General features: G+C 29.4%; 1 protein-coding gene across 3 annotated transcripts in view; it reads right to left on the reverse strand.

The window, feature by feature from the left end:
• LOC113372457 (protein rhomboid-like) overlaps positions 1 to 24,739 on the reverse strand; it is a 142,638-nt gene that overhangs the window by 953 nt on the left and 116,946 nt on the right. For 2 of the 3 annotated variants that reach the window (XM_026612790.1, XM_026612789.1), the window contains exons 2-6: positions 12,803 to 12,894; positions 9,966 to 10,083; positions 5,522 to 5,664; positions 3,809 to 4,077; positions 1,217 to 1,345 (exon numbers count right to left, since the gene is read on the reverse strand). In XM_026612790.1, coding sequence (XP_026468575.1) covers positions 1,217 to 1,345; positions 3,809 to 4,077; positions 5,522 to 5,664; positions 9,966 to 10,083; positions 12,803 to 12,894 — 751 coding nt within the window. Of the gene's footprint in view, positions 1 to 1,216; positions 1,346 to 3,808; positions 4,078 to 5,521; positions 5,665 to 9,965; positions 10,084 to 12,802; positions 12,895 to 23,948; positions 24,347 to 24,739 lie in introns of those variants that run through there. The other variant, XM_026612788.1, reaches the window with a different exon arrangement.

Below are 24,739 nucleotides of genomic sequence, written 5' to 3' on the forward strand. Positions count from 1 at the left end.
GGCTTGACGTTGAGTTCTGGGACACCCCATATATATTTTTTTAGGGTTGTTACAATTAATATAATCACCCCATCTCGGCTTGACGTTGAGTTCTGGGACACTCCGCATATTTTTCTTAGTATAGTCAAATACTAATATAATATTTTTAGTATAATAATAAATATAAATATAAATATAAATATAAATATAAATATAAATATAAATATAAATATAAATATAAATATAAATATAAATATAATATAAATATAAATATAAATATAAATATAAATATAAATATAAATATAAATATAAATATAAATATAAATAAATATAAATATAAATATAAATATTAATTAAATATAAATATGAATATAAATATATCTCCCCCATCCCGGCTTGGCGTTGAGTTCTGGGATACCCTATATATTGTTCAAATGAATCAAAAATATATTATATTAAATTATTATTATTATTATATATTTAAAGGGCGGAAGGGCTTGACAAAAAATCACAAAAAGGCTAGTAAGATATTATGTGTATTTATTTAATAAATATCTAACATTTTTATTATCACCTCGATTGGGCTTGACGTTGAGTTCTGGGACACCCCGTATAATTTTTAAACCTTCAAAATATATTCAGTATAAAGTAAAAATTTAAAACAAAACGAAGCAAAACATTTTTCAAATAAAAAATATACGATAATTTGTTGGGTAATTTTAACTATCACCAAAGGTGAAGGTGAAGAGGTCTATTAGGGTGGTCCTTAATATGGACATTTTCGAATTTCTTTGCTCTCAAGGGCTCAAATGGTTCCAAATTGATAAAAAACAATTCTCTGAAAGTTTCAGCTCTTAATATTAACTTTTAGATAGTGCGCAATTCAATCAAACTTCGTATGAAAAAGCATGGAAAATTTTTTGAAAATTAAAAAAAAAAATTAGGTATAACTTAGCGACAAACGAATTAAAAGTAGAAATTCGTGTCATTTTTCATTGAAAATTCGACGCTCTGCAAAATTTTTAGAAAATTTTTTCATGCTATTTCCATACAAAACTTTGATTGAATTGCGCTCTATCTACACGTTAATATTAAGAGCTAAAACTTTCAGAGAATCGTTTTTTATCAATTTGGAACCATTTGAACCCATGGGACCAACACTCTAAGGTCCATAGACCTTTAAAATCCGGTCACGTGATCAATTTCGAACCTTCGGTTTAATAAAAAAAAAACTTACCTATAGTTAGTCCAGCTAAAGCGCCCGTTAAATGTGCCACATACGACACAGGGGGCGTAGCCTCAACATCTAAACTGCCCGCAGTCGAGGCATATCTCGAATAAACCGCAAAGCCGACATCACACGATGCTAAAAAGACAAAAACCATCAATTAAAAATACAAACCAAAACTAGCTGTAGGTGGAATTCTGTCTTAAGGCAATTAAGGCATCGTGCCTTAAGGCAAATTGCTGGAACTTCCCGTACCAAAAATTAGTATCTTTTTAAAAACGATTAACATTTTTGAAAAAAATTTACTTCCAAAAATTAGATTTTTGAAAAACTATAAATTTGACAAAAATTTATTTTTTTTTTGATAAAAAAATTTTTTTGGAAAGAAAAATGTTTTCTTCGTTTTGACATATTTTGGAAATTCTGAACTTTTTTTTAAAAGCAATCGTACTGCTTTAACTGCATAGAGACAAAATATAAAGCGCGTAAGCGCCGCGTCGCTGTCTAACGGATAAACATTGGTACGGTACCCGTAGGAATGTAAACCAAATTTATACTTATTGTTAAAATCTCTATAAAATATCTGATAATTTGATGTGCATATGTCTAATGATCATTTTTAAACGCCAAATGCCATTTTTTTTACTTTTTTTACTAGATCTCCGAAACCGCTAGACCTGCCTTCATGAAAATTTGATCAATTATTCATCTTGTCAATACAAGTAAAATGTTTTATGAATTATTCAAATCGGACGCTCCGTTCTCTTAAAAACTGAGTTACCGTTTTCGGCACTTTTTGCCCCGTATCTTCGAAACGGCTAGACCTGCTTTTGCCAAAAACTAATCAGCACGTCTCCTTATCAATACGAAGCGAATGTTTTTTTGAATTATTCAAATCCCTTCATCTCGTCGACGAAAATTTGTATCCGCACATACATACACACACGCACATACATACACACACACACATACATCCATTTTTGTTAAGGTATGCCAAAATGTTCAGAAATCTCTGAAACGTAAAGATATACAGTAGAACCTCGATTATCCGGACCTCGGTTATACGGATTCGCGATTATCCGGACTAATCGGGTCGGAACTTGCTTATTCTGATGTGCATATATACATTAATACATTCTCTGTTTTGACGTGCATATATGCATTTTTAAAGGGTGGTGTTATCCCTTAAAGATGAAATAAATATTATAGAATCATTAAAAAAGGCGAAACCGGCCGTAAATTAGCTGATAGGTATGGTGTAGATACATCCACTATAAAGAATGCCGATTCAATTTTGTCGTACACTTGCAAGTTAGATAGTAAAGAGGGTAGTGAAAATCGGAAAATGGTGAAGAGACCGAAAAATGAACTCTTAGAAGAAGCTCTATATTGTTGGTTTTTACAAAAACGATTAACAAATTATTCGTAAGCAACTTTTCTTCTTCATTGATACTGTACGTACCACCTGATTATTTTACCTCATGATTAATATAATATGTATAATGTAATCTAAGAAAATATGTAAGTGTTAATTTTCTAATAAACATCGATTTTTGTTGATATCTATGTATGCATTTGTTATTTTTGATAAACAAAACATTATTCTTCATAATTTGGATTATCCGGATTTTCGATTATCCGGATGCCTATCGACAACAATTAGTCCGGATAATCGAGGTTCTACTGTATTCAAATCGGACGCTCCGTTCTCTTAAAAACTGAGTTACCGTTTTCGGCACTTTTTGCCCCGTATCTTCGGATCGGCTAGACCTGCCTTTGCCAAAAACTAATCAGCACGTCTCCTTATCAATACGAAGCGATTTTTTTTTTAATTATTCAAATCGGTTGATCCGTGTTCTCGAAATCGTCGACGAAAATTTGTATCCGCACACACATACACGCACACACACACACACATACATCCATTTTTTCTAAGGTATGCCAAAATGTTCAGAAACCTCTGAAACGTAAAGATATATAAAAATTTTCATTTTCGAATTTTTTGCGATTACTATAACTTACCCTACGGAAAGTTAATTATTAAACCAATTTATATCACAAATTGCATACAGTAAAACTCTCAGCTACTTCATCAATGTAGAAATGTGTTTGTTTTTGCTGTTTTTCAAAAACTTGTCACCTGGTTTATTTTACCCCAAAAAATGAGACAGCTATGAGGTAAACAGGTCCAAAGTCTTATTTTTAATTTCACAGGGATTTTACAAAATAATAGCTACATTATTCAACCAATGCAAAATATGCATTTCATGGGTACATCCTTATCAATCGAATCGAATGTTTTTTGAATTATCCAAATCGGTTGATCCGTCTTTCCCAAATCGTCGACAAAAATTTGTACCCGCACATACAGACACACACGCACACACACACACACACGCACACACACACGCACACACACACGCACACACACACACACATCCACTTTTTCTAAGATATGCCAAAATGTTCAGAAACCTTTGAAACGTAAAGATATATAAAAATGTTCATTTTCGATTTTTTTGCGATTACTATAACTTGCTCTACAACAAGTTATAAAAAAAAATTCTACTCTTTCCAATTGTCCATTACCAACCCCCTTACCGAATGCAAATATGAGTAGCACCCTTGCTATTCCGTGCTGCATGCTCGCATAATTGAGCATGACGTTCGCCAAATGGGCGGCCAGGAGGGCGTAGACGCCGCCGCTGGCCCCGACGAGGCACACCTCCGGGTCGAAGACGGAACTGCCGGCGGATCCGGCCAGGACTCCGGCCAAGTAGACGGCGGCCACTCTCGAAGAGCCGTGCACCATCTCGAGGGGAAGGCCCACCGCCAGCTGGACGGCCAGGTTGAAACAGAGGTGCAACCATCTGGGGGGGGGGGGGGGGGAAAGATTATTTATAAAGGTTCAATTTGAGTCTTAGTAATTAATAAATACAACTTATAAAACTAGTGGTGTGTGGCATCGTGCCTTAAGGCAAATTGCTGTAACTTCCCGTATCGTAATGAAATATTCGAGAAATTTTAAACGTTTTCAAATATATTATTACAAATACTGTAACTTTCATTATTTTTGCTATCTGTTATATCTGAACAAATCAATTGTAAATCATAAATCAATTTATCTCCACGAACAATAACAATCGTCATGTCATTTCGAATTGAATTTTAAAAAAAAGTCTATAATTTACACAAAATTGAAAAACTGCTCCCGTATAGTCACAGTCTAAACGCATTTGCAAATAATACTGTGCGACATTTTCACTCATACTGTGCTTAGTTTGGCGGCATTTTCACATTTTTCAATAGTTTTCTACAAAATTGGAAAAGTGTTCCATTGCATAAACAGTCTAAACGCACTTGGGTAAACATTTGTACCAGAGTGGCGCTTAGGCTGTGTTTAGTCTGGGCCATTTTTTGAATTTCTAATCCAAAATTACAAAAATATTTTATGGAAAATAAAAAAAAATGTAATAATTTTTTATCCTCAAAAGAAATTGTTTTGTCAATACAAGCAGAAAGTTTTTCAGATCATTCAAATCGGACGCTTATTTCACTCAAAAACTGCCATTTTTTGCACATTTAGCTCTGTATCTTCGAAATGGCTGGATCTGCCTTTGCCAAAAACTAATCAGCACATCTCCCAATCATTACAAATTGAATGTTTTTTAGATCATTCAAATCGTAAGCTACATTCTCTCAAAAACTCGATTTGTATTCGCTGTACTCTTTGCTCTTTATCTCCGTAACTGCTGGACCTGCCTTTGCCAAAAACTAATCAGCACATCTCCCTATCAATAGGAAGCGAATGTTTTTTAAATCATTCAAATCGGTTGATCCGTGCACCCGAAAATGTGGACGAAAAATGCAGACATACAAAACTCACACACATATCCATTTTTTCTTAGGTATGCCAAAATGTTCAGAAACGTCTGAAACGTGAAGATATGCAAAACTTTTCATTTTCTATTTCTAGCTTATTACTATATTTTACCCTACGGGAAGTTAACAATTAAATAACGTATACTTGAAAACTATATTCAAGTATCAAAAACTAAACAACAGTGCTCAAAACCTAAAAAATTAACAATGAGCAAAAATATGTTATTTCAGAATTTGACTATGTAGCCGTTTATCACGCGATAACGATGTAGCACGATTTAAGACTATTACTGATTACACATCTTTTGCCCCCTACTTTAAAATAGTATGGTTAAAAAATATACTTTACTAGTTTTTGGAAAATTATGTTGGACCTTTTTAATTTAATATATATATATATATATATATATATATATACTTTTTTTGACTTACCCCGCATGTAACACCATATATAAGAGGAACCTCCATAATTCGTGCCTTTTATCGGGCCTGTAGATGAATATTGAATCTATTGGTACGGGACCCGTAGCTTGTGCTTCACCGGTCGTTATTGTGTAGTACGTGAAAAAACCCAACTGAAAAAAAAATAATAACTTTAATCAATTTTATTATTTTCCATGCATTTTATTAACAACAATTAGAACTCAATGGTCCCATAAGTTTGTGCTGATCCTAATGATGTGGCTTACAGAAGGCACCCCAATGGTTGGCCAATGGAAGCCCACTTCTGTAACAACTAAGCTACAAAAAAGCCTAACACATTTATATAAAAATAATTGAAAACATAATAATAAAACAAATATCAACACCTAGATTTACGTTTCTAACTTATGACTCGATTTGACCACCTTAAATATTTTATAGGCAAAATTTAACTTATTAACGCATTCTTATATAAATAGTAAAGTAACCTTAAATATAAGCTAAAATATTAAAAAAATAAAATATATATCGACATAAAAATTTAGTTCCTTTACTAATTCGAAACTTTTTGCGTTTAACTCCAAATATTCTTTTAAAAAACTAAAAAAAAAAAAAAAAATCCCCATTTGCCTAAACCATTTCTTTCGCTAACTTTTTCTTTGAAAATTTTATTAGCAATTTTTACTATTGAGAGATCTTTTAATATGTATTTCAATATAATTATACATAAATGTCTAAATAATCTAAAATAAATACAAATGTCCTGGAATGATTGTTTACAAGAGAGTAAAATTTTACATTACAGAGATATTTTTTAACTTCCCGTAGGATAAGTTATTGTAATGGGCCGAAAATCGGAATTGAAAATTTTTACATTTCTCGACGTTTTGAAGGTTTCTGAACGTTTTGGCATACCTCAGAAAAAATGGATGTGTGTGTGTGTGTGTGTGTGTGTGTATGTATGTATGGATACAAATTTTCGTCCACGTTTTCGGGCGTACGGATCAACCGATTTGAATGGTTCAAAAAACATTCGATTCCTATTGATAGGGAAAAGAGCTGATTAGTTTTTGGCAAAGGCAGGTTCAGCAGGTTTCGGAGATACGGAGCAAAGAGTGCAGAAAATAGAAATCGAATTTTTGAGAGAATGGAGTATCCGATTTGAATGATCTAAAAAACATTCAATTAGTAATGATTGGGAGAAGTGTTTGTTAGTTTTTGGCAAAGGCAGGCCCAGCCATTTTGAAGATACGGAGCTAAATATGTAAAAAATGGCAATTTTTGAGAGAACTAAGCGTCCGATTTAAATGATTCAAAGAACTTTCTGCTTGTCTTAACAAAATAATTGATTTTGGAAAAAAAAATTTTGTTCAATTTTTTTTTTTTTTTAGTTTTTTGTATATCGAAATATATCAGATTTTATTTTTAATTCTGTCTATAGTTCTAATATACTTTGCAAATAATTTCAACTCTGCAATTCAGTTTATATAATTCTTATAAATATTAGACAATGTTACAATATTTATAATAATCTATTTGAAAACATTCAGTATTCCACGAACATTTCGTTACGGTACGGGAAGTTCCAGCAATTTGCCTTAAGGCACGATGCCATAATTGCCTCAAGACAGAATTCCACTTACAGCTAGTTCAATATTTATTTCAATATATTTACATACATAGAAATTGCTAAATGATCTACAACATACACAGAAAATATAAAAAAGGCGCCAAATTTATTTGTTCTATATAATTTTCTCATTAACTCCTTGCAAAATCAATTCATATATTAGTATTTGTTAGATATATTTTTAGTTTTTTATATTAGTTTATTAAATAAAGATTAAAACAGATTATCTGCTCGATTCGAATATATATTATCTAATCGATTTTTTTCTAATGAATTTCATTTAGTTCAAGATATATTTTTGGGAATTATATTGAGTAAGTGGTGATTGACATCAACTTGAATTTCTTAGAACATACACACACTTATGTTATGTACGAGTATATATAATATACTTATATATATATATAAAAAATGTGTATATGTATAACACTTTATAAAATTGATTTTGTTTACGTGGATTTCGAAATGTAAACAGTTAATGCTCAAAGAAGATACAGCTCCATTTGTTTATATTATCTATGGAGTACATATATATGGATACATATATGTATTTATATAAATTATTTATCGAACACAATCAGCAGAATCGATATCACCATAAGAAATTCAAAATGTACAGTCAGCAAGGTCTGAAAAATGTATTTATAGACAAAGACTACGTCCTGTCCCCTGATTTATGTATGGGTGATCCTGCTGAGCCCCCTTAAGAGACACCTAAAACCATTTCCATTCGTTTCGGGGAGCATTCGACTGACATAAATCTTGGAAAAAGTGGATCCAATTTCGAAAGGGGAGGAAAACGAGCATCTAGTTATATATAAATAGTTGAAGGTTTACTTTTGAAATATTTAGAGAGGGTAATTGGAGTTAGAAAAAGCAAATTCTTCCAAATGGCGTTTGCATTCATTTTATTTTTATTTTTCGTTGCCTATATTTTAGATTATTTAGCTATTTGTATGTAAGTTTTGCAAGAAAATATTATTTTAGATTATTATAACTATCTTGCAAAACTATAATGAAACCATTAATTTAACGTATTTATTTCTTACAGAATCTATTATTTCTTATTAACCGCGTTTTCCAGCTTTTAGTGTAATTAGTGTGTATACGTATTCTCATTTTCCAAAAATAGAATTTTAGGTATTTAGTGTATTCATTCAGACGAAGAACAGGATCGTTAACCGTGTTTCATCAGAAAAAAAAATACTAACTAATGTGACTTTAAACAGATCTCTCTAATTTACTTACAAATCCCGAAATAAATTCACTTACAAACGTCGAAACAGAAATACACCAGAAATAGTAAATGGTAACAAAATTACTCGTTTTTAGTTAATATAATTTTAGCGAGTGTAATTTACTATTTGGGTCAAAAAATCTCATAAATAACAATCGCACCTTAAATTTTCCATTTTCCCTGTCGTGACCAGAGGCCATTAACATTTCCCGACTTGCTGATAAGAAATGTTCGTGTTCGTGTTGTTACTATATACAATACGAGTATTGATTATTTTCATATTTAGCTTTTCATTTCGGACTGGGGGGCCCCTCGAGCCCCCTCAAGACTTCGGGGCTTCACTTCGCTTCCACCATTGAAGTAATACGAGACACAGAAAAGAATAATAAGATGGGTTAGGGCGTTAGGGCGATCCGCTACGACGACTTTCAGGAATTTCTTTTATTAATGTTCGATGATGGAGCGATTTTTCAGGGAAAAAATAATAAAAGATAAAAATTATATTGATGCATAAAAATGTATTACGAATAAACTAATAACTTATAATCATAGTCTTTTATATAAGAAACTAGCAAACCCGACAAACTTCGTTTCGCCACCAGATGGTTTCGTGAGGAAGATGAAGAAATTTTTTGTTTGTTTTATATTTGAAAAGGAAAAATTTGATTTTATTATACAACAGTAATGAATTTATTTCGATTACAAAAACGAAGTGCTTTTTAGTTGAACTTCTCTAAGTAAATGAAAGTGAATCCACTAATTATCCGTTTTATTGAAGTGCTTTTTGGTAAACCACATTCTTTGTTTTTTGGTCTGAAGTTAACACAAACAAAGCGGATGGTTTTCCAACTCGTGAACAGGCAACGTATAATAGCCCATGTGAAAAACAATGATTTTCTAAATAATCTATTTGAAATTTATCCCGCAAACACTAAGCAATTGGCCTTGAGACTTGTTATTGCAAACGCAAAGCGAACTGGAAATTGCAATCGTTTGAAGTCAAACGGAAGACCAGTCGGAATCATTGGTATGTCACCAAATCGCCAGCAATTTTTGATTGAATGGTGAAATTCAGTGCGTGTACATCATTATTCTTTACGGCAAAAATTGCTCGTTGACTTAACCAAGCATAATTCTGATAATTCTCACTAATGTCATTACTCGAATTTTTAATTACGGTGCGTAAAGTTCCAGTAGCTTGCATTGTGGCACGATGCCATGCACAACTAATTTTCTTAGCTATAAACCTTGCGGAGCCCGAGACCTTTCCAACGAATGCAAAATTGTCGAAATCGGTTTGTGTATTCTAGAGTTATATCGTCAGGAAGGAAAAACCGACTTATTTTTATATATATGTAGATAATCTATTTGAAATTATTTAAAACAATTGTTGCTTATTTTCATTACTCGAATTTTCAATTGCGGTGCGTGAAGTTCCAGCAATTTTTCCAACGAATGCAAAATTGTCGAAATCGGTTTGTGCGTTCTGGAGTTATTTCGTCAGAAAGGAAAACCCGATTTATTTTTATACATATAGAAGATATGATTTTATTTTATGCGTAAAGAAGTTTGACTTCATGACTCACCTCTACTAAGGTAATTAGTATCAGGAACAGTGGTGGAGGGCAGCACGTGTACCTGTCCGCGTAATACTTCCGATCGCGCTCATCAGGCAATACTTCGATCGCTACCATGTGCACCATCCTGGATAAAAATAAAAATAATTAATATAAGGAAAATCTGGTGATAAAAGCAGATTGTCTAGTAAACCACCAATGTACATCCTGGCCATAAACCAAATTCCTTATTTGGGCAAATTTGAATCAAAACATCACTTGTTGTATTATAGAAATAGAGACTTAAAATGGTGGAAAATAAAGTAAATTTAAGTATCTGATGAATTACTATTGTACATCCTGCCCACAAAATATTTGGATTTAAATACAAGTGAATCTGAATATTTAGTAAATTAAAAAAGGACGATTTTATTAACCCAGTATTATTTCTACTTTTCTTATCGTGCCAAAATTAGACCAGATTAGACTTAAAATGCTGGAAAATAAGGTAAATCCAAGTATCGGTTAAATTTTCCAAACGGATTTTATTTAAGACCGGAACGTGTTAATGTGAACAATATAAAATATAGAAAACAGGATAAATTAGAAATTGATGAATCTAAATATCTACTAAAATAGAAGGTCTATCACCAGACCTTTTGCCCAAAGAATTTCTATTTAAAACTAAAATAAGTCATTATGGACAATGTCTAAACGATCAATGTCATTTTTAAATCCTGGTTTCAAAATTAGTAGAAAAAAGTTAAAGAGAGAAAAACAAGGTAAATCCAAGTATCTGCTAAATTGAAAGGTCGATTACCACCTCAGCATAATTTTCCCCTTTTTACTTAAGAATTTCTATTTAACAACAGAATAAAGGCAATTATGGAAAATAAATCGATTACTACGAGGTGTGTTCAAAAAGTACCCGGAATTACTAATAATTAAATTTCGCGGGTCTGGAGTGTCTGATTGTCAAAATTTTTTTTATTGTGTTGGTATACATGCCCCTAAAGTATGATGAAATTTTCAGCTATATTCACTGTTTACTTTGTCTGTGGTAGTCGCTAAGGTTCGACGTGTTTTTCTGAGCTCGGCGATTTTTACAATGGAAGAATTGAAAAGTCAAAGAATTTGTATTAAATTTTGCGTAAAAAATGAAATAAAGTGTTGCAAAGTGCAAAAATTCACCAGATATGGCTCCGTGTGCTTCGAAAATTGGAAAAAACGCTGGCATAAGTGTATTATATCTGGGGGGGACTACTTTGAAGGGGACCACATTAATGTAGACGAATAAATAAATATTTTTTTGAAAAAACGAAAATTCCGGGTACTTTTTGAACATGATAAGCTTGTATACATGACAAGCGCAGTTTCTTGTTTTTCTAAAAGAAAAAAAACAGAATGTGCCAAAATGGACAATGACACTTTTTACTCCTTTACACAAAATTAGACCACAATAAACTTAAAAAAGCACAAAGTAAGAAATAACTAGCGGTAGTTCAGAAATAAAAAATTAGATTTTTTTGAGAAAACCTAATGAAAAAATTGCTACTTTGAAAATATTGATAAATATTTTACAAAAACTTTGAAATTTGGAAATTTTTTAAAAACTGAAATGTGAACGTCGACGTGAAAAATACAATGATGCATGTATCTGAAGGTGAGATATCACTTTTTCATCTTTGTAATAGAGTCCTTTGTAAAAAAAAACAATTTACTAAATTAACAGATCGTCTATCAGTCGAGTACAAATTTCCTTTTATCCTTGAAAGTTTCTATTTAAGACTGAGTCAACTTCTTAAAGGCAATAAAATGGTGGTGTCTAGACGTACAATGTCACTTTTCAATCCTCGCGGAAAAATAAGAAAAATCTAAGTATCTGCTAAAATAAAGAGGTCGATTACCATACCAGACCAGTACAAATTCTCTTTTTTCTTTAGAGTTTCTATTTAAAATGGGCAATGAAATCATGGTATCTAGACGAGCAATGTCACATTTCCTAATCCTCGTCAAAAATCAAGAAAAACCTAAGTATCTGCTAAAAGGAAGAGGTCGATTGCCATACAAGACCAGCATAGTTTCTTAGTTTTCCCAAAAAGATTTCTATTTAAAGCTGGCAATGAAACGGTGGTGTGTCTAGAAGTACAATTTCACTTTCCTCAATCCTCGTTAAAAATAAGGACAATCTAAGTATCTGCTAAATAAAAAGGTCGATTACCATACCAGACCAGTAGAATTTCTATTTACTTTAGAAGTTTCTATTTAAAACTGGCGTGTCTAGACGAGCAATGACACTTTTCTATCCTCGCGGAAAAATAAGGAAAATCTAAGTACCTGCTAAAATAAAGAGGTCGATTACCATACCCAACAAGTACATATTCTCTTTTTTCCTTAAGAGTTTCTATTTAAAACTGGCAATGAAATGGTGGTGTGTCTAGACGAGCAATGTCACTTTTCAATCCTCGTGCCAAAATCGGACCGAAATAAACTGAAAAAGTCGGAAAATAAAATAAATACAGTAAATGGACGGCAAAGTGCTGCTCGCGCCGGTATTTATCAAGCGTCAAATCTTACATCTGTCGACGGGATCAGAGAGACATCCTTGGGAAAACGACACTTAGCGCTTAATTATTTAGTATATTATTTTTAGGAGTACGAATTTATGTTCGGAAAGGGGGCACCACCACTTTAATTATATTCTGCAATCGCGTTGTTCGCCCCCGAAAGTGGAGGGTTGGAATTGACGGAAATTGCGTCTAGTATCTGTGGCGCCTCTTTATGACCTGGGGTGGATTTGCAAGAGCACCCAGTTGCGGGAAAACTTGTTTTGAGTGAAATATGTATGTGGGATGTGATAAATTTACCTTTTGAATAATCCTTTCGGAGGGCCCAAAACAGGGCCGTATTCTCTGTGATGCACTGCGCACTTGAAGCTGAGTGTTCTCTTACCGCTCATCTGAAAAAAGATAAATAATTATTGAAATATATATTATATATATATATATATATATATATATATATGTATGTATATTAGGGTGGTCCTTAATATGGACATTTTCGAATTTCCTTGACACTAAGTTATACCTAAAAATTTTTTTTATTTTCAAAATTTCTTTCATGCTATTTCCATACGAAGTTTGATTGAATTGCGCTCTATCTAAAAGACAATATTAAGAGCTAAAACTTTCAGAATGGTTTTTTATCAATTTGGAACCATTTGAGCCCTTGAGAGCAAAAAAATTAAAAAATGTCCATATTAAGGACCACCCTTATATACATATATGTATATATCTACATATATGTATATATCTACATATGTCTAATATCAAATATAATAATATTCGTGCCCCGTGTAGAAACCGTATTATCCGTCCGTCCATTATTCTTCTAAATTGAATATTTTCAGAGTCCCACGGTTCATATCTCTTAGAACAATTAAAAAGAACAATCACAATCACATAGACAATTAACAATTCAAATTAAATAAAAGAAAATTATTTCACGTCATGCCGAACGGGGACCCGGGAGGGACCCCTACTTGGTTCACACAAAAATCAAAATTAAAAAAAATTAATAAATATATGCATATAGTATTTAATTATTACATTACAATATAAGTTGTTATATCATAATACAAAAAAAAATCAAAAAAATTCAAAAAATTTATTTGAAAGGATGCATTTTTTAAAAATTGCTGAACCGAATTCAAAAATTTTTATGCCATTTGATGAAACATGAAAAGACTTGTGTTAAGGAATAGTTAGCTTGTGTAAGAAATTTGTACGATAATCAGTCGAACCGTTTCTTTAAAATTAGCAGAAAAGTTCAAACTTGTACTTCTGAAGACGTTCTGAAGAGATACTAAATATACTAAATTTTTAAAAAGACAAATGTTTATTTTTAAGTAAGTAACTATACTTTTGCTAATTATATGAATTCATATTTGCCAATTATGCAAATTGTTTAAATTTAAATAATCCCAATTAAATTTTTAGACAAAAAGTCCCGAGTGAAAATTATTTCAAAGTTCAAAATATTAAAAAGAAGTTTTCACAGATTAGTAAAAAAGAGTTCATTATAATTCCTGTGTCTATTTTAAAAATTCAAAAACAATCTGAAAGGCATAAGTTGGGAATCGTGCTGATGAGTTTTTGGCAAAGATCGGCCGAGCAGTTTCTTTGAAATAAATAAAACTTTGCTAGAAACAGGGTTCATTGTCTTAAAAAGAACATACAAAAATATTATAGGCCTAAAAAATATGGTTTAATTATAAAAATTCATAAAAATTGTATGAATGAGTCAAATAATATTTTTTAGGCATATCGAAAATTCCATATACACCTAGTTTTTTTTAACAATTTTGACTTTATCAACTTTATTATTAATGAGACTCTCGTATTGGGTTAAGTAAATAGTAATGTTTTCCGGCCCTCGGTTTGAGAACCTCTGCCCAATCTCGTGCCAAGTTGCATCTTTTTAAGGTCTGTTTGAATGAATAAATGAATAAATAAATAAATGAATAAATAAATGAATGCATAATACGGTTACGTGGATAATAATGCAAATGCAAGAAAGAATAGGTGATGCAACCGACATGCACCCGACACAATGGAAAAGTGGAAAAATGGAAAAGTGCACTCAAAAGGCGATTATTTAAATTTAAAAAAAAAAAATAATAAAACACTGATTTTATAATATACTTGGGATTTATAATGGAGCGCCTCAGAATGCCCCTTTCTGTTCTCATTTTGGCAAAACAATTATTTTAACACATTTGGCTGTTGACTTAAAATTTCGACACCGAGGGTACTATTATTATTTTTATAAATGTGTCTAAATGTATATATATATATATATATATATATATATATAATATTAAATACAGTTATGAAGATGGAAAAGACAATAGTTTTAGACTTGATGCGATTTTGATACGTCCATTGTTTCATGGGAACTATCATTTCAATAAAATTATAAAAAATATTTAATTCACCTATCTCTATACATGTATAGATATATAGATATATAAATATATATATATATATATATATATATATATATATATATTCTTGTATGTATGTATATATATATGTTCTTGTATTAGTTTAAATAATTTTAAACATTTTTCCGATTTCCAAAAAAATGAGAGAAAATAGTGAGAAAATATATTTTTATATTATCATCAACACAATGTGTGTTTCAATGTACTAACATTTTTTTTAATATATACTTATTATATACTAAAATTATATCTTATTTTTGATTTTATTTGTGTTTTTTGTGTTTTTGCTAATCATGGTTATATATTATCATTATCGTTATTTTATTCATAAACTAATTGTTAAATTATTTTTAGTCCCCAATATCGCGGTACAAGTTTTGATATTTTTTTATAAAGTTTATTAAGATATATATATTTTAAAATTGTATTATTGAAATGCCTATATATCAGTCTAAAAGTTGCCGTTAAAAATTCAATAACAATTAGAACAAAATTATCAAAAAAGTATTGCCTAAATAAGATTTACTACATTTGTGTAACATTTTGTGTAAATATGTTAAAAATTTATTTTAGTTAGAAATAATAAAGATAATATTTTTTGTATAAAATGCTAACAAAAATTTATGCATAAATGAACATTTTTCTATTATAAATCATCAAACAATCATTTTGTCACTTTAGAATGAAACCATGGAAATTTTTTCATATTTTTATTATACCAAATAAGTATTAATAGAAACAATAATAGTATAGTAGTTTTAAGAATGTTCTAGCAATAGTACAGTTGGCTAAGTGCATAAAATAATACCATCAAGACAATTTTTTGCTAAAAAGTTTTATTATGGCATTTTAGTGCTGTTAATTTTATTAACATTTTTTAATAAATGTTGAAATAAAATATACTTACAAAACTTGTTTCAGTGTGAGAAAAAATCGAAAAGTTTCTAAATATCTAATATTTAAACAAAAATAATTCTTGAAATTAAGCAATCACGTGTATAAACATTTCAAAAATATATAACTATCAATTGTTTGAAAAATGAACAATTGCCATGGCACACTTTGATATAAACTTGTAACAATTTCTGAAAATCTTATCCAAGATTAAATTTATATTTAGGTGGCGTCCAATAATCATGTGATTGATATTTTAAGGATTTTTATATATAACGATTTATAGATTAAGAGTCTCCAACAGATCTATAGAGCCCTAATTTTCAATAATCCCTACATTTGATTTCTTCTTCAGGGGCGAATTAAAAAAAGTAGATGTGTCTCAAGTACATGTCTCTAGATTTTATATGTAAATATTTTCGCGTAATATTTTTCATTCGAAAATTGACGCATTCTTGGGGATTTGAAGATTCCGAGAATAAACACGACAGATTACCATCGCAGTTACCTGATAGAATTTCATTCATGAAACGACTACGACAGAGACACATACTAATTTATATATATATATATATATATATATATATATATAAATATATACATATATATTGTATGGATTCTTGTTAGTGAATGATGTTTTTTTACAAAACGTTTCGTCACCATTGATGATTAATTCAGGAATAATTCAATCAGTCTACTTTGACCTGTCTCAACAAGTCTTGGCGTGCACTTTCTAGCAAAAATTTGTCTTATATTCATACATGCATATATATATATATATATATATATATATATATATATATATATATATCTTCAGAAACGTTCTTACCGATTTTTATTAAATTCTTTATCCACGCTCAGTATGACTGAAAATCGGACAACATCTTTTTTTTTCATATCAATTAGGGGTAATATTTGGCCGCCCTTAAATTTTTTTTTTAATTTTTTCGACATTTTTTTATTTTATTTCTTTATAATTAGTACTGAAAAAGCACGTACAACCCTAAATTTTCACCCTACTAGCACACATTATTATTTCGTAATAATCTTGTTAGTAATCGTATGATTTATATGATGTCCTTTCAGCTAATGGGAACTATCATTTCAATAAAATTATAAAAAATAAAATATTCAATAAAATCCTTTCAGCTTTCAGTGAAAAAACACTGGATTTGGAAGAATGTTTCAAACTTAAGGAAAAACTTAAATTTAACTTCAAAAAAGCTTATTTTTGAATTACATTTACACCCAGCATATTGTCTTAAAAATGTATATTATTTTGATTGGCAATAAAACTATGCAAAAAGAAAGTGTTGCCCACCCCTAACACTTGACCAATGATTTAATTTATCTGAATTTTGGGACCAATTGTATTTTTAATTTATAACTACATTTTATCTAGAAATATTCTATATTACTAAACTAAGTATGCCGGGACAGCTAGTATAAATATGTATATATATATTTATATATTTTGGGGTGGTCCTTAATATGGACATTTTCGAATTTCCTTGCACCCAAGGGCTCAAAAGGTTCCAAATTGAAAAAAAAAACAATTCTCTGAAAGTTTTAGCTCTTAATATTGTCTTTTAGATAGAGGACAATTCAATCAAAGTTTTGTATGGAAATAGCATGAAAAATTTTTCAAAAATTTTGCAGAGCGTCGAATTTTCAATGAAAATGACACGAATTTTCACTTTTCATTCATTTGTCGCTAAGTTATACCTAAATTTTTTTTTTTTAATTTTCAAAATTATTTCCATGCTATTAAAGAAAACGAAACCTAAATTAGCATTATGTGTTATCCGTTACAAGTCGTTCAATATACTGTCTTCTGCCCCACCAACGACTTGTAACGGATAACACATAATGCTAATTTAGGTTTCCATATTTTAGATTTTAAATTATAACACACTGATGATGAGACAAACCTAGTTTAGAAACGTTTGTGAAAATTATTATTATTTAATAAATTAGTGCAAAAAAGAGTGTTGTTTGTTCATATTTCCAAATTAAAATCTATTATCCACTCAGAATACATTTGTTATATGTATATATATATATATATATATATATATATATATATATATATATATATATCTGCTATTTCAGTCGGTCTGCTACCGAGACAATTAAATCCGATCCGTCCTCGTCAAATGAGCAATATTAATTTTTAATGTAATTATCATCTTCGTCTTGGGAAAATGCACCCGAGGATCTTTAATCGATCTTCTTTCTTAGATCTGGTGTGAACCATATCGATCGATCGATCGATCGTCAATCAATCACAGAATATGTGTATCGATTCCCGCAGATCAATTATCGATTATCGATTATATTATCGATCCGCGGTGGTCAATCATTTACGACGGTGGGAATTCGACGACGATTGACGACGATTGCAGAATTGCACAATTGCACAATTGCAGAACTGCAAAACTGCAGAATCGGAGATGACGGTGATCGAGAATAAATGAGATACTTAATTTGTTAGAGAAAATGGAAATAAATCAATCATAGTGATCTAGTTCGAGTTTCGAGGTCTTCTGTTCATTTTGGCATACCTTAGATAAAAATTAAAAAGACATTCGCTTCCCATTGAGAATGTGTATATATAGTTATTGATTTTCATGAGTAAATTAAATATAATTTTTTAAATTAACTTAAGAGACACAACTAGTGTAACCGCCTAAAAAATGTGATTTTTGGAAATTTATATTAAAAAAATACTTCATCAATCATTTCAAAATTTTATGAATATATTTACACATGTTTTAAGAATACATAGTACAATTTTTGAAGAAAAAAATTAAATATTTTTTAAGTTATCGTCGACCTCCAACGGCGCGAAAAACAGGCCCTTAACTGCTGCAGTGATTCCGACCTTCTACGTGGATGAAATTAAAAAAAAAATTGCGTTAAACTAGATAATATTGTCTGTAAAATGAACTACGATGAAGAAAAATCAAAAATTGACAAAATGACGGCGTTTTTTAAAAAAAAGTCGAATTTTGCCGTTTTTGGACTGCCAAAATTCGATTTTTGATCAAAAAATCGATAGGTTATAGTACGGAGAACTATATGCAGAAAATGTAAAAAAAAATTGATAGTGATCGGGTCATTTGTTTTTGAGTAATCACTGCAACGAATTCGGAAAATGCTGTTTCGAGAAAAACGAGTTTAAAGATAAAATGATCGTTACACTATATACTATAAATATACTCTTTAAATGGCTGTGACTCAAAAACTATTTAAGGTATCGATTTTAAAATTTGGTATGTTATTTTTAAAGATATAACCTATCGAAATATGGAAAAATTAAAAATTCGATTTTTTGAAAATTTCGCACTAGTTGTGCCCCTTAACTTCAAAACTTAAAACAGCAACGTTTTTTGCAATTGGTTTATGACATTGCAAAGGCACCAATGCCATTTTTGTTACATTTTAATTTGGATCTCCAGAACTTTTGGACATGATTCCCAAAAACTTAGTCAAATCTTCCTTCCGTCAATACAAGTATAATGTTTTTCGAATCATTCAAATCAGATACTCAGTTCTCTAAAAAAAACTTAATTTCCATTATTGCACTTTTTGCCACATGTCTCCGAAATGGCTAGACCTGCCTTTGCCAAAAACTAATCAGCACGTCAATAGAAAACGAATGTTTTTTGAATCATTCAAATCGTCGACAAAAAAAATTATCTGCACATACGTATACACACACACATCCAATTTTCTAAGTATGCTAAAACGTTCAGAAAACTTTTGAAACGTAAAGATATATGACAATTTTTTTTTAAATGTTTAATCATTTTTTTCTTATCTACTTTATAATTATTGTAAGTTATTTTAAAACTGCTGAATGATGACACATACCTGGCGTCGAAACGTACCGAATAGTATAATATTTTAATATTATATTTTTTATTTTCATTGTTTTGTGTTTCACCATTAAACTCAAATAAAAATGTTTTCTGTTCTATTTCTTCTTGAAATGAAGTTATATTATATATAAATATGTTTCTTATTGAATCATTCAAGCTGGTTTATCCATGCTCTTGAAATCGTGGACGGAAAATTGTATCCGAACATACATATACACACATGAATTTTTTCTAAGTTATGCCAAAATGTTCAGAAGACTTTTGCCAAAATTTTCATTTTGATTCTTTGTGATTACTATAACTTATACCATAAAGTAATAAAATTAACTTGTTTTCTAAATATATCATAATATCATATTAGATTGATGATAATAAAAAATTTCATTTATTTCGGGGATAAATTTCATCCCTATGATAAGGACTTTGCTCATTGTATATATATAAATTACTAAAAAAACAAATTTTATTAGCAACTAGTTAATTTTTTATCCTGAAAAAAGTCAAAACCATAATTTCTCTACATTTATCAAAAGTATTAAAAAATAGAAATAAAACCATAAAACGTCGATCAAAATATTAATCCCAGACTTTAGATAAGTATAAGGTAATATTATATTTTTTATATGATCTAGATTTGTGTATTATTTTAAATAAAAATTGGTACTGTAAAAAGTTGCTACTAAAACAAATAATTTAAGAAAATCCAAGAAAAATTAAAGTTGTCTAAAAACTTCAAAATTTATCAATTCTGGTCTTAACTACAATACCACACATTTTTTAAAATACTTAAGATTCTTACTATTTTAAATTAATTTTATGAATTTTATATTAAATTTTAAAATTAAATTTATGATATTTCGTCCATTTTAATTCAATTTTATCATTTTTCTTTGAAATTTTTAGGTGCCAAAGTATTTTTGTTATCTCCACCTTCGATCTGAGAAATTAGAAATTAATTATATGGAAAGGTGATGGCGGGCACACTTTATTAATTAAAAACCAATTAAGAGAAATTATGTTAAGTTTTCTGTTGACAGGTGGAATTTTGTTAAAAGGGAATTTATAAAAAATCTATATATATATATATATATATATATAATGATTTTCCTCCTATATTTTTTCTCTCATTTGCAAAACAAATGCGAAGCTGCGAATAAAATCAATGATTTTGCATCAAATCAAAAGTAATTGTATTTCTGCATCTTGTGTGGCAAATCGTCGGAAACAAAAACAAACATTGTTCGAAACAAATTGTATTAAAACAACATCTCAAGAAAAAAAAACCCATCAATTTATCTTGAGATAAACAAACAAGGATTTTTCCATCGGGGGTAATAAGTCGATTATAATATTTATATTTATTTTATTTTATTTTTTATTAACTGGTTCAATTGATATCATATTCATCATAAAGTCCGTTACCATGGTGACAGACCCTAAACAATGTGACGTCACACATCGGTGACGACATACATATTTTTCACAAATAACAAATCATCGAACTGTAAAATTCTGATATGATATTTATATTAGTTGAAAGTATTAGAAATTTCATTATATGGACTAATTAAATTAAACAAAAGTTATACTATATATAGTACAGGTGGCTTGGCAAACTTTCTAGTAGAAACTTTGATAAAAAAGATAAATAAATTAGAAATATTTTTTGTTTATTTATTGTAGTGAATCACAAAACTTCGGAACTTTGTTGCAAAAATAATGAAATTTATATATACTACTTCGAAACTTTGTTGAAAAAATAATGAAATTTATATATACAGTACAGTGGGTCAATAAAGTTTGCATATGAAAATTGTCGTTTGAATTTTCTAATATCAAAATAACGCCCTATTTTAATTATTTTTTAATAAACGTTGCTCACTTAAAAATGCAAACAAATTCAAGTTTTGAAAAAAAATTAGCATTTTCGACCAAAGCTATTTTCTAAATAAAAAAATGAATAATTTATACTTAACTACAGTCCAGTGGGATAAATGAGATAATATATAAACAAATTTGCAAAAAGATGTTTTTTTTTCATTTCATCAAAATATAAAATATTTTTTAATAGAAGTAACCAGGACCTCGACCAAATTCAAAAATACATACAGCCCTAAATTTTCACCCTTCTACCACATTTACTAACCGAATAATTTTTCATTCTGATTTCAGTCAATAAATGTTTTTACAGAATTTCGATTAAGATTTTCTTAAACTTACAGAAAAGCTTAAATTTAACTACAAAAAATTGTTTGTAAGTGTATTTGTATGTATTTTTTCCCAGCATTTGTTTTTAAGTGCTTTTTCAAATCGTGTACCACAAAAACATAAATATCCTTCTCTAGTAACATAAATATAACATATATGAAGAAAAACGTTTTAAATCCATGAATATTAAATTTCACCACAAAAACATAATATCCTTTTCTACTAACAATACAATATTAAATAATCAACTTTTTTCATTCGCAAATATCGAATTGAAATCATTAATTATTAATTGAAATTTAAAACAAACTATATACATATATGTATATATAATTGATTAGATTTAAAAATACATAAACTACTTTACAAATTTTTGTACTGGTTTGTGCAAATTTAAAATCCTTCAAGGACACTTTTGAAATCATCGATAATTTCATTATATTGTTCAAGGACACCTTTGATATCACCGATATATTAATTGTATATAATTTATCGATGTAGAATTTAGATTTTTTACAAAAATAAAAAAAACTATTGGTGTCTAAAATTATGGTGTTAAAAATTTTGATTGCGCAGTTTTAGAGCAAAACTCTTACAAATCTCCCAAAAATCAATAAAGCCAAATAATAAATATAGTCTTTTTTATTTTGGTTTTATTATGACATCAAATTATAATAAACAGAAGAAAGTACAAAAGTTATTACTAAAATAAAATGTGGTGCAATCGACGTACTAAATATAGTACATTGGGTTCATAAACGATTACAGAATTTTGTAATTTTTATATGTAATTTTTACTATTTTGAATTAAATATGGCAAAAAATTATAATAATACAATAAGGACGACGTGTTACATCATTTTTGCCTTGGTGCATTTGGTGTACTATATGTAGTACAGTGGACCAAGTTGATTTAAAAAAAAAAGATGAAATATGGTGCAATAGTGGACCAAAATCGCATTTTAATAGAATACAAAATATTTTCAATATTTTATATATTATTTGTTTTGTTTTTTGTTTCTGATCATGTACTACAAAAAAAATATGATATCCTAGTAATAGTAAGAATTTTTTTTATAAAAAATGCATAAATATTGCCCTTTCAATGTGAAATTAACGATGTACCCTCCAAAAACCAAAACAATAATATTATAACAAATATATTATACTAAAATTTAATTAAGATATAATTTGGGACATTAATAAAAGGTGAACCACTGGGTTTTCCTTTTAAAATTCTATGTTATTTGTTAAACTAATTACTCAATGTCTTTCTATTTAGACAGATTGTAATTTATAAGAAAATAAAAAAATAAAAAAAATGTAGTACAGGGGACCAAAATCGTATTTTTAATATAATACAAAATATTAATAAAAAAATATTAATAAATAAATAAATGAATAAATATTAATAAAAGGTGAACCACTGGGTTTTCCATTTAAAATTCTATGTTATTTGTTAAACTAATTACTCAATGTTTTCTATTTAGACAGATTGTAATTTATAAGAAAATTAAAAAAATATAGTACAGGGGACCAAAATCGTATTTTTAATTTTTTTTATTAATTAATAAACAGCAATCAAAATTACATAAAATTTTATAAGCTATTCTGCTATGGATATATATTTTTTTTTTTAATATAATACAAAATATTTTGAATATTTGTATATATTATTTGTATTTGTTCCTACTATTTGTTTTGTTTTTGTTTCTAATCCTATACTCCAAAAATATAATATTCCTTAATAATAATAATAAATGTAATAATAACAAATAAATTTAAAAAAATGCATGAATATTGACTTTCAATGTGAAATTAACGATGTGTCTTCTAAAAACCAAAACTATAATATTATAACAAATAGATGTACTGATTTGGACGAATTCAGAATCCTTCAAGGACATCGTTAAATTAATAAATCGTTATTTTATCGATAAATTATTTTATGTGTTTAATCTAATTGTAAGTAAACGATTTAAGTATTTTAAGGTGTTTAAGTAACAAATTTTGATTGCTTACCCATTTTTAGAGCAAAACTCCTGGAAATCTCCAAAAAACCAATCAAGCCAAAATTTTGCAAACACCAACACAAACAATAATTAGACAGTTTTGGAGGAAATTACACAAATATAATTACTTTTAGTGGTAATATATTTTGCACTAAAAGCGACAAATTTTGTTAATCGAGGACACGTTTTTTGTCGGCACCGTTTGGTTTGTTTACAAGCACACACAAGTCGGCAGGACTATTTCACAAAGGTTTAAATAAAATTTTAAAGATCCTATGAATATACCAACAGTCTTTTATATATTAACTATAAATTTTTATTAATTGTCTTTTATAATTATTTCCGAGGATACTTCGTCTTCCGGCTCCTCGTCGACTATATCAATTTATATATGTTCGTTCCGTTGAAATGCACGCGGCCAACTGAAGTCCGAAATTCGTTTGACGTTTTCGGTGCGAGCCGCCGGTAGTGGGGCGATCGCACCGTCGCACCGTCGCACCGATCGCTCTCGAAGTGGGGCGGAAATGCAACACGCAGGGTAAATATCGTACGGAGACATATAGGGCACTTCGGGAAGGATAAGTTGGGAAAGTGACCAAACTTTTGGCTGGAAGTTTGAAGGTCGGGAGTAGAAAATAGGTGGGAAATTAATGGACTTAAGGAAAAATGCTAAAATTTTACGTATTTTTTTGGGACATTTTTCTACATTCCTTTGAATATCTCAAAAACTTTGTACGTGTTACTTTTTTTTAGTTAGCTTAGCACAAACTAGATAAAATTTACTATGAATTCGTGCAAATA

This window comes from Ctenocephalides felis, unplaced genomic scaffold (assembly GCF_003426905.1).
Source record: "Ctenocephalides felis isolate EL2017-DRISC unplaced genomic scaffold, ASM342690v1 CF-g0.4_SCAFFOLD_01604, whole genome shotgun sequence".
In the NCBI taxonomy this organism is placed as follows: domain Eukaryota; kingdom Metazoa; phylum Arthropoda; class Insecta; order Siphonaptera; family Pulicidae; genus Ctenocephalides; species Ctenocephalides felis.